Source organism: Narcine bancroftii, chromosome 9, assembly GCF_036971445.1.
Source record: "Narcine bancroftii isolate sNarBan1 chromosome 9, sNarBan1.hap1, whole genome shotgun sequence".
Taxonomy (NCBI): domain Eukaryota; kingdom Metazoa; phylum Chordata; class Chondrichthyes; order Torpediniformes; family Narcinidae; genus Narcine; species Narcine bancroftii.
In genome coordinates this window covers 19,209,564-19,221,265 of record NC_091477.1, presented here as the reverse complement: position 1 = coordinate 19,221,265, position 11,702 = coordinate 19,209,564, and the positions used below count along the sequence as shown (strand labels likewise).

Below are 11,702 nucleotides of genomic sequence, written 5' to 3'. Positions count from 1 at the left end.
TTAATTAGTAAATGAGATGAACTGAAACTCTGCTTGACTCAGCATGTTTCTTTCACTCTCAGTGGCATTATAGCCACAGGCCCGTTTTTTACAGAGTGGCTGCAGTCAATTTACACTGTAGCCTGCTCCCTAAAAATGTGTAGGGGTCCCAGTGGATAAATTACAGGGTGGAATTTGCATAAAAAATTCCGTTCCAACATTTTAAAATTTTCCTGAAATTTTCTGCTGTTCAGTGGCTGTGTAAAAGTGCCTATTTATGATGCAGACATGCCAGAGTTGTTGGAATCTTTCTTCAACCGTGCCCTTCTGAGGTCTGCACCCTAGGCTGCTGCCTAGTTAGCATAACAGTAGCGCTGGCCATGCAAGTTACAGACAGAACATTGTAGAGATGCGAAAGTAAATGTCAAAAATTGATTATTCATAATAAAAGAAAAATAGTTTATTTTGATATAAAGGCATTTTATGCAAAATCAAAACTTTTCTACCTATTTCAATCTACTTTACTCCATAATTCAATTCAATGTTTCATTTTAGATGTATCCTTAGTAACTATTGATAATTCTTAATCTATTTTACTTAATTCTATTTTACCCTAAGTTAAAGATTTCTCGAAATCAAACATTCCATTAATAAATTTCATTTGAGCAGCTTTATAATAGTTTTCAAAAGTGTTAAGTTGTAAAGCTCCAAATTCAAACTTCCAAGTTAATTTTAACATGATCGGATTTATGGTTTAGAAGCAGTTGAGAAATAGATTCATTTTTTCATTCTACTTGGCAATGTTCTAAGGTTAAACCATTTTTGGATATAGGTGAAAATATTTTTGAAACAAACATTAAAGGTAAAACTCCTGCTTGATCCAATGTTATTTTTATTGGGTACTATTAAAATTGTTAGTCTTAAATTAAGCTTAATTATGTTTCAAATTGATTTCCTACGATTAGCTTTAGCTATTTCTAGGATGTTTGAAATCAGAGATAGAATTAGAAATGTAAAGATGTCATACCAAGTTACAATCATTTATTCTACTTGAAAAAAATAACATATAGTTTACATAATAAATATTTCTTTCTGAAAATATGGAGCCCACATTTACAATACATTGGTTTGAAGATTTAGAACTCTCAATAACTCATCCCCTGTGGTGATTTTTTTCATCTCCACAGTTGTTGATTTGATGTTGTGTGGGTATTTTTGACAATGTCCTTTTTCTTTCTTTTTCGTTAGAAGTTAGGTGGAGTATGGTGGGGGGGTGGGGGGGAGTGAATTGGGGAGGGAGGGAGGGATTAGGGATAATATATATAATACACATACACCACATGTATGTTTTTTAGCAATTTATTATTAATAATTGTAATTGTGGTTTAAAATTAGTAAATAAAATATTCAAAAAAGAAAGTAAATGTAACAAATGCAAATTGAAAGAAGCAAGTAAAGGACTGTGAATATAGAAGTTATATCTGGAAAAAGCATAGAGATAAATTAAACCTGAAACAAGAAAAGAAGAAAAAAAAATTGAAACTAGAAATACAGTCAGAATAGAATTATACAGCAGAGAAATTAGGTCCTTTGGCCCAACTCATCCACTCTGATCATATGCCTGGCTATAAGAATTCCATTGGCCTGTAGTAACCCCATATCTTTCTACTCCTTTCCAAGTCATACTCATATAACTATACTAACACTGAGAAGCATGTTTGTCAATATAGAAACAGGTCTTTGATAAAACTCCTTTGTCCTAACAAAGTTGCCTCTCTGAGCTCATCCCATTTGCCTATGTTTGGCCCAGATCCTTGTAAAACTTCCTTATCTATGTACCTGTCAAAATATCTCTGAATGGTATAATTGTACCTGCCTCTACAGCTTCCTCTGGCACCTCCCTCCATACATTCACCACCCCCTGAGTGGAAAAGTTTCCCCTCAGATCTATTTTAAATATTTCCTCACTCATTGTAAACAAATACCTGCTCATTCTGGATTCTCCAACCTAAGGAAAAAGTTATAACCCTCATGATTTTATTAATCTACAAGATCATCGCTGAACTCTACGCGTCAAGGAATAAAAAATCGAGCCTGTCCAGTTTCTCCTGATCACTCAAGCCCACCAGTCCTGGTAATAATTCTCCTGAAACTCTTTTTGCACCTTATCCAGATGAATGGCATTTTTTAAATAGAGTGACCAAAACGACACAAATACTCCAAAAGTGGCCTTAACAACATCCTGTATGAGGATAACATGACATGCCAATTCCTGTACTGAGTACTCTGAATGAAGAAAGCCAGTGTGCCAAAACCCTTTTTCATCCACCCTGCCTTCCTGTGTTGCCCCATTTAGTGAGCTAAATAGATGTACCTCCAGGATTCTCTGCTCGATCACACTCTCCGAAGCACTGCTGCTTAATACATATGTCTTGCCTTGGATTGATATACTAAAATGCCATACCTCATGCTTACTTGAATTAAACTTTGCCTGTCATTTTTCAGCCTATTTACCCAATTGATCAAGTTCATTGATCATTGTGGTCATAGAACAGAACAGCACAGTTCAGGTCTTTCAGACTCTAAGAAATCCATGGATTTGGAATGCAAGATCCATCTGATCCTCGAAACTGCTAAGAATGCTGCATTAATCACATATTCCACCTTCAAGTCTTATTTTCTAAAGTATATAATTTCACAGTTTTCTGGATTGATCTCCATCTGCTACTTCTCCACCCAACTCTGCAACCTGTCAGTATTATGTTGTAATCTTCCACGACCTTCTATATTATCCATAACGCTTCCAACTTTTGTGTCATTGATAAACTTACTGATCCACCTCTTTACTTCTTCATCAGAGTCACTTTAAGATTTAAAAAAAATAATTGTAGAGATACACTACAGCACACATGTCAAACTCTGGCCCGCGGGCCAATATAATTATATTTGGCCCGCAAGATCATTTCAAAAATGTATTAGAGGTGGCCCGCCCTGCAGCGAGAGCCGATGCTGTTTTTTGGTAGTGTCACCCCCACCATCCTCCCCCTTCATTGCACATTCTTCCCCATTGTAATACGAGAAATTGTAACACGAGAAGTCTGTCGATGTCATCAGCCAGCAAGCCGGTTGGAAGGCTCCCCGCACAACCAGTCACTTCTCCCACCTGTCGAGCGGTGCGGCGGATTAGCGAGCGCATGTAATTTCCTGTCGGTGCGACGGACATGGCAAGCTGCGCATGGCCCCCGGGCAGCGCGAGCCCCACGCGACTGGCACCGGACAGCCCTTCCACAGTGCGAGCACACTTCTCTCGGTCGCCACGGCCTTCAGCGCTTGCACCCGCGCGGACCCCAGGGACCGCTGGTTCGGCCCTGCACGTGAAGAGAGAGATGGTGGCTGTCCGCAAAGGCTGATCGGCAGCGCGCTGGGCCTGAGTGGGTGGGTAAGCAGGGGTGGGCAGAGGGTGTAGGTGAGGAGTAATGGGCAGGGGAAGTTATGGTGGTGCAAGGGGCAGTTAGAGGGAGGGATGAGTAGAAGGAGAGGTGGATAGGGAAGAGGTAAAAGGGGAGGGGGAGGGCGAGTAGGGGAAGGGTGATTAGAGGGTGAGAGACGGGTAGAGGGAGGAACAGGTTGAGGGGAGAGGCAGTAGAGGGGCGTGTATAGGTTGGGGTGGGTAGAGGCAGAGCGAGTAGAGTGAGGGGTGAGTAGAGGTTGGGTAAAGGACTGGTCAGGTAGAGGGATGGTGGGTCGAGAGTGAATAGAGGCCTAGAGCCTGAGGAGTGAGCAGGAAATGCTGAGTCCTGATGCAGGCCAAAATGGGCACAGCCTGTGAATGCTGACTACATCTCCACAGGCACCAAATAGGTTTCCCTCAGGTCAAGCAAAGGGTGAACTTGAGCTACCTACTCCTGACCTGTAACATTATCCTCCTAAAGTTATATCCTAAAGTTTAACATTACATATGTTGAAAGAAGAGAAAACATGCAGATGTTGTTGAAAATTTTCAATAAATATTTAGTTCGGCCCTCGACTTAGTCCAAGTTTTTAATTTTGACCCTCCGTGAATTTGAGTTTGACACCCCTGCACTACAGTGACAGGTGTGCCACCCAATTACACATATAACTAATAACACCATTTAACCTACTAACCCCGTACATCTTTGGAATGTGGAAGGAAAGTGGACCAACCCAAGAAAACCCATATGGTCATGGGGAGAACACACAAACTCTTTACAGATGGAGGCAGCTTTGACCAGGATTGCAGGTATCAAAATGCTAAACGATTTATAAAAATCACAAAAGGCAGGGGATCCCAGAGCAGATTCGTATGGACACCACTAGTTACCAACTTCCAGTCAGAATATATTCCTTCTACTACAACCCTGTACCTTCTGTTGCAAGCCCATTCTGAATCCAAATAGCCAAGTTCCTTTGGATCCCTTGACTCATGACATTCTGGCTGAGCCTACCATGGGAAACCTTGTTAAATGCCTTACTAAAATCCATGTACATTACATCTACCTTCTCACTTTCAACAATTTGTTTTATCTCCTCCTTGAAAAATTTCACTCAGCTCATGAGACATGGCCTGCCCCTCACAAAGCCATGCTGACTATTCTTAATAAGACAGTGCTTCTCCTAAATCCTCATAAATTCTGTCCCATAGTATCCTCTCCAATAGTTTGCCAACACTGATATAAGATTCACTAGCCTATAATAACCAGAATACTTCCTATTACCTCCCTTGGAACAATGGAATGATATTTGACATGTGGTACCACTTCTGTGGACAGATATTCAACAATGTCCCAGCAATCTCTTCCCTCACTTCCCAGAGTACCTGCAGAAAATCCCATCTGGTTCTCTGAACTATTCTATCGGAATGATTTATTGATGCTCCAATGCTGCCCTTTTCTTAACCTTGACATGCTCCACATTTGGCTGATCTACATTGACCTCACATTCCACAAAGTCCATCTCCCTTATGAATACTGAAGCAAAGTATTCATGAAATATTACCCCTTCTTCTTCTGCCTTTAGGCACATGTTCCCCCTTTAGCACTGAGCAGCCCAACCTCATTCTTCTCATCCTCCTGTTCTTCATGTACCCATAAATGCTTGGGTGTTTCTTTCCTCTTGCTTGCCAAGGCTTTCTCATGCCACCTTTCAGGCTCCCTTGTCCCTTCAAGTATTATAGATACCATATCATTCCTAAGACCCCTGTCTGACTTTGCTTCCTGAACCTTACTTTACTACCTAACACCAAAGAAAGCTCTGTCTGCTCTTGAACAACAGGCCCTTTGCATAGCTACAACTGAAGTGACAAGAATCCTGTCCTGGGTAACCCCACTCAAGGCACCGGTATGAAACAACATACCCAGCTGGATACTGAAGGATTGTGCAGACCATCTGAAGGAGGTCCTTTCTTTCTTTTTAAAATATTTTTAATTTGAATTTAATAGAAAAAAACCTTTATACATCGTTGCAGGCCTCCATCAGTCATGATTGACCACAGGTATTGTGCTTGTGGTAGTCACTGGTTTGTTTAACACATCGACTGTGACTATGGAGGCCGATCCTGGAACAATGGGCTCTGCCACACTTGCTACAAATATAGGGCATGGTCTTCTAATTAATAACATTAATCAAATCATACCACATGAAAATTGTAAATCAAAAAGAAAACCATAATTATTTATTTAACCTATCCCATTAAAAACATCGAACTCTACAATTATATTAAGTAATACATTCCTCATAATATAACCAGAATAGAAAATTGATAAGATATAATTATGAATCCTTTGAAAAATATGAGTTCAGAGAATAGGGCAGAAAGTCAAACGCATGATGCTATGTGTTCTGAGTTTGTGAGAAGGCTTAAATATAGCCAATTAGAGAGGTTGAAATGTGTATATTTCAATGCTAGGAGATTTAGAAATAAAGGGGATGGATTTAGAGCATGGATCACTGTGTGGAAATATGATTTGTGGCCTTTATAGAGACTTGACTGGAGGATGGGCAGGGTTGGCTGATGCAGGTACAGGTACCAGGGTTAAGATGTTTTAAAAGGAATAGGATGGAAGGTAAAAGGGGGAGGGGGGGGAGTAGCATTACTGGTCAGGAATAGTATCACAGATATAGGAAGGGAGGTTACTACAGAGGGGGTGTTTACTGAGTCAGTGTGGGTGGCAGTCAGAAATAGGAAGGGAGCAATCACTGTATCAGAAGTAGTTTACGAGCTCCAAAATAGCCCTCAGGACACCAAGGAACAGATAAGTAGGCAAATTTTGGAATAGTGCAGGAAATACAACTGTAGAGTGCGTCGAAAGAATCAAAGGCTTGTTGATCCAAACCAAGGCTTTTATTAACTAGAAGACTGGAGCGTATCACATGTAGGTTGACCAGTCCAGAATGAACTGGTCTTGCTAAGAGCAACCTTTTAAGACCTGCCAGTAGGTGTGGCTACGCTCTCAGCCAATCACAGTCATCCTACACTACAATCTGTACATATACACATTGGTGATAGAATCTGTACTATCACATTCACCCCTTCTTTGAGAACTGACCCCGGGTGGATGGAGGGCTGTAAAAAAAAAAGAAAAAGAAAAAAGGGCCCGGTGGAGGTTAGGGACTGTACCGGTCAGGGAGCCTGACCATCCGGCGTGACCGCCGTGAAGCCAGGATTGGGGTTGCTGGAGTAGTGTCGCCAGCAGGCTCATCAGGAGTAGCCACTGCTTCATTCAATTCCCCAACAGCGCTGTCGACAGTCTCACATGTAGGTCGACCAGTCCAGAATGACCTGGTCTGGCTAGGAGCAACCCTTTTAGACCTGCCAGTAGGCGTGGCTAGCTGTCAGCCAATCAGTCATCCTACACTACAATCTGCACATATACACATTGGTGATAGAATCTGTACTATCACATTAACTTCCCTAATATTGACTGGTACTTCCTGACTGCAAGAGGGATAGATGGGGCTGAATTTGTCAGGTGTGTTCAAGAAGGATTCCTGACACAGTATGAGAACCAGCCAACAAGAGGAGAGGCCATACTGGATCTAATTCTGGGTAATGAATTTGGTCAGGTGGTGGACCTCTCGCTGGGGGAGCATTTTGGTGAGAGTGACCACAACTCCATGAGCTTTAGCATCGTTATGGATAAGAATAAAAGTAGACAAAATAGGAAAGTGTTTAATTGGGGAAGGGGGATAATTATGACGGGATGAGGCAGGAACTATCAAGAGTAAATTGGAAGCAGATGTTCAAGGATGAAAGCACAGAACTAATATGAAGGAGGTTTAGGGACCACTTGTGTTGGGTCCTGGTTCAGTTTGTCCCACTGGGATGGGGAATAAATGATAGGAATAGGGAACCGTGGTTGACGAAGCAGGAGAGGCAACTAGTCAAGAGAAAAAAGGAAGCATACATTAGATATAGGAAGCAGGAAACAGGAAGGGCTCATGAGAAATATATGGTACCTAGGATGGAGCTTGAGAAAGGAAAGCTTGAAGAGGGCATGAGAAGGTCTTGGCATGTAGGATTAAGAAGAACCCCAAGGCATTCTATGCATATGTGACGATCAGAAGGTTGACGAGAATGAAGGTGGGACCACTAAAGGATAAAATAAAATCAAGGTGAAGTAAATAAAACAGGTTTGTGTTCTGGACAATGTAGAAATTAAGGAAAAAGAGTTGGATCTTATTAAAAACTTCAAAATTAATGTCCCTGGGGCCAGATGTGATATACCCCAGGCTGCTGTGGGAAGTGAGGGAAGAGATAGCTGGAGCATTATCTATGATCTTTGAGTCTTCTTTGGCCACAGGAAAGTTGCTGGAGAATTAGAGAATGGCAAACTACTTCCCTTGTTTAAAAAAGGTTATATGGAGAATCCTGGGAACCAGTTCCGGATTTACATTTGGTTGAGCAGGCTGCAGCCCAGATCCTCATAATCTAGAGGACCCTTGGCCTCCTGTCAAAAAAAAATACCATTAATTTTATTTCATTTGTAACTATAAAATCAGGGGTGCACCTAGGCCAAAATAATGTGTAAGCGCAAATCCAAAATTCAGGGACACTGATGGGATTGCCGAAAACACTCACCCTTGATTTTACTAACTAGGTCAAGTTGCTTAATAACATTAAACACACATGTACAAGTTACACAAGTTTTCACGTGGGATTTTCCCATATAGCCGATTCTCAACTTATGGGAATTCTGAATTCTTTGTGAGATTCCTGCAATCGTGTGTGCTGGTGAGAGCTCTGTGATTATATCATTGTGAATAATATTTAATTTTGACTTTTTGTCAAAATAATAATGATGAGTAAGCGATATAAAAGTGGTGCTACTAAACGAAAACAAAAGAAGAATAGAAGGAAATACTAAAACGTTTAAAGCCAATCACGTTATATGGCTTTGTACAGCAAGCAGAAACAGCCCTATATAATCCCTCAGGTACAGAATGTTCATGTTTACAAATGAAAGAAAATGAAGTGGACTACACTGAGCAGACAAAAGAACAACCAATTTATATACAGAACACAGCCTCCCAAGAATTTCAAGGATAACTGTTGTCAGTAACTACAACTACAAGTACAGAAATTTCTGGAGAAAGTGACAATGAAGTTACAGGATCTACAGCCAAAGAATTAACACAAAGCACCGTAGCAACATTGCTGTCATAATGACTTGGAAAACAAAGCAAATGAACTCAGTGAATGCCCTTGCATTCCAGTCAGAAAAATTTCAACTGTTCATGCTACTAGTGATTTCAGAGACAATAATGACATAGGTTTATGGACCACATTGAATAACAAGGAAATAACATTCTGGATTGAGAAAGGTCCATTTGAATGTCAGTACTAGGATGGACCTTTTACCAATGATTAGTGGAGTACCACAAGAATCTGTTCTGGGACCACTGATTTTTATAAATAACCTGGATGAAGCAGCAGAAGGATGGGTCAGTAAATTTACAGATGTTACAAAGATTGGAGGAGTTATGGATGGAACTGAAGGTTGTTGAAGGTTACAAGAGGATATATACAGGATGCAGAATTGGGCAGAGAAGTGACAGAACGAGTTCAATCTGCATAAGTGTTAGGTGATGCAATTTGGAAGAACAAACCAGAAGTCTGAGTACAGGGTTAATGGTTGGTTATTTAAGAATGTGGATGAACAGAAGGATCTTGGGGTCCAAATCCATGCATCTCTCAAGGTCACCCACAGGTTGATAGGATAGTTAAGGTCTATGGATGCTGGACTTCTTTAATAAGGGGATTGAGTTCAAGAAGTAGAGAGATCATGTTGCAACTCTACAAATCTCTGATGAAAATACACAGAGTATTATGTTCAGTCTGATCACCTCATTATAGGAAGGATGTGGAAGCTATAGAGATAGTGCAGAGGAGATTTATCAAGATGTTGCCTGGATTGGAAATTGTCTTGTGAGGCAAGGTTAGCAGAACTATGACTTTTCCCTCTGGAGCGTTTAAGGATGAGAAGAGACTTAATAGAGGTCTTCAATATTTTGAGAGGCATAGACAGGATGGACAGCCAGCATCTGTTTCCCAGGGCAGGAATAGCAAACACCAGAGGTCATATGTACAAAGTGAAGGGAGAAAAGTTTAGGGGAGACATCCGGGGTGTTTTACACAGAGAGTCGTGGGTGCCTAGAATCCCTTGCCAGGGATGGTGGTGGAGGCTGAAACATTAGGGGCATTTAAGAGATTCTTAGGCACATAGATGGAAGAAAAATAAAGGGCATAGTACTTTTTTTGGATATGTTTCTTAAAGGAATATATATACCAGCACAACATCGAAGGTCGTAGGGCCTGTACTGTGCTGTAGTGTTCAAAACATTTTCCCATTTCGTCTTATCCTATCCTTGTCTCTGGTTATGCTAAATATCAGGCAGTTCTGGTCACTATAGTCTAAGTGCTCACCCACTTGGAGATCAGTCACCTGACCAGGTTCATTACCAAATTCGAGATCCATTTGACTTGTTTATATACTCCTTGAATACTGTACACACCTGACAAATTCTGCTCCATCTCCCCATTTCCCACTCAGGACATGCCCAAAAATAAGAGGGAAGTTGGAAATTGCCAAGACACCAAACCCGTTTTTTTTAATCCAAAATCCACAGACTTGCTCAGAGCCCCCAAAGATATTAGGGTGCCAAAAGAATACTGACAAAAGAGTAAATATTTTTCCATATCTTGATGAAGGGCTCAAGGCTGAAACGACGATTGTGTATTTTTATCTTTGCTATTTACTGTTTGACCTGCTGAGTTTCTCCAACATTGTGTTGTTACTAACAAGAGTGATGTCTCCTTTACTGTTTCTGGCTTCCACCCATACGAGCTCAATGGACAATCGCTTTATAAAGCCCTCCCTTTCTGCAGCTCTGATATTATCCTAGATTTGAAATGACACTCTTTTTACCTCCCTTATTGATCCTTCACAAATATCCAAACCCCGGGGCATCTAACAGCCAAAACGGGAAAAAGGGGTTTTACAATCATTTTGTTCTATGGCACGATTTGGCACAAAATTCCCCTGCCAAACTTTTGTCAAGGTCCTGAGTTTTGATGATTTTTGCATTACTTTCCTTGACAGTTCATTACACACATTCACCAATCTCAAGACCAAACAGCCAAACCTTTCTTTTCACCATTTCCTTTCTGAATCAGATTATACACGTTTTGTTCCACCAACAGCGGTGGGATTGTAAATTAAAGCAATCTGGATGTCTTTCAAGACAAATGAAGGAGAACAACTGAGTTAATATGGCCAGAGTAAAAGGGGTTGAAGTTCACAAATCTAATATTTATAAATCCATAACCAAAGTTAAACACTCAAGTTTTTTTTTCTGACTCCGAGATCGCACTGGCCATAAAATTACATCTGTGAACTCGCCCTCATGCAAGTGAACTTTGCATTTAAAAATCTAGCATCTCAATTAATTCCGCAGATTATTTTTGGCTGACCGATCCTCTGGTGTGAGCAGTTAATCAACCCGGACACCAACCTCGCTGACGATGGTGGAGATGTATTGCTCCCGACTGTACTCCCACCCATCCAGACACGGCTCCTGTTCGACCCCAGACATGTTGACCAAATCTGGGTCGGGGAAAGTCTCCGAAAGGTTCACGATCACGTCCAGGCGGTAGCGGCTGCACTTGCTGTAGTGGGGATCGTCTCCTGGCACCAGCGGGATCGTCCTGTTCATCCAGGCTTCGCTGAGGTTGAGATTCGCGGGGATTGAGCAGCGATGATCTGGCACATCCCCGACGAATATTATGGACAGTCCAGTGAAACCGTTGGGGAAGACGCTGAAGCTCAAGAGCAAAAATATAAGTTTCTGGAACGGTCCGTATTCGCCGAGGAAAGCGACTATTTCTTCGTAATCCCGCATGGCGATAGTGGCGACAGAACTGACCGAGACTTTCTTCCGGAAACTTGCAGCATATGACCAAGGGAGGGCAGCTCGACTGCATGTATGTAAATCCCATTTCAGACTTTCTCCAGCACGGACCGCCCCTCTGTCGCCTGGATTAAAGTCGTTTTCCACTTTTGGAAGAGCAATGCAACCAATTCTTTCTGCAGCGCACCTGTTGAAATTTGATGGAATAGTCAACAACCTGTCAAATCGCCTGAGGAAATAGAGCTCATGATGCAACTTCTTCACATTGGTCTGGAATGCGCTGGCTTCTAAAATTC

The 11,702-nt window shown here is 41.4% G+C and overlaps 1 protein-coding gene across 1 annotated transcript in view; it reads right to left on the bottom strand.

Moving 5' to 3' along the window:
* Positions 1-11,453, bottom strand: part of LOC138743249 (organic cation/carnitine transporter 2-like) — a 92,264-nt gene extending 80,811 nt beyond the window's left edge. The window contains exon 1 of the mRNA XM_069898223.1: positions 11,011-11,453. Within this exon, the coding sequence (XP_069754324.1) occupies positions 11,011-11,397 (387 nt within the window). The 5' untranslated portion in view covers positions 11,398-11,453. The remainder of the gene's footprint in view (positions 1-11,010) is intronic.
* Between the last annotated feature and the right edge of the window lie 249 nt (positions 11,454-11,702).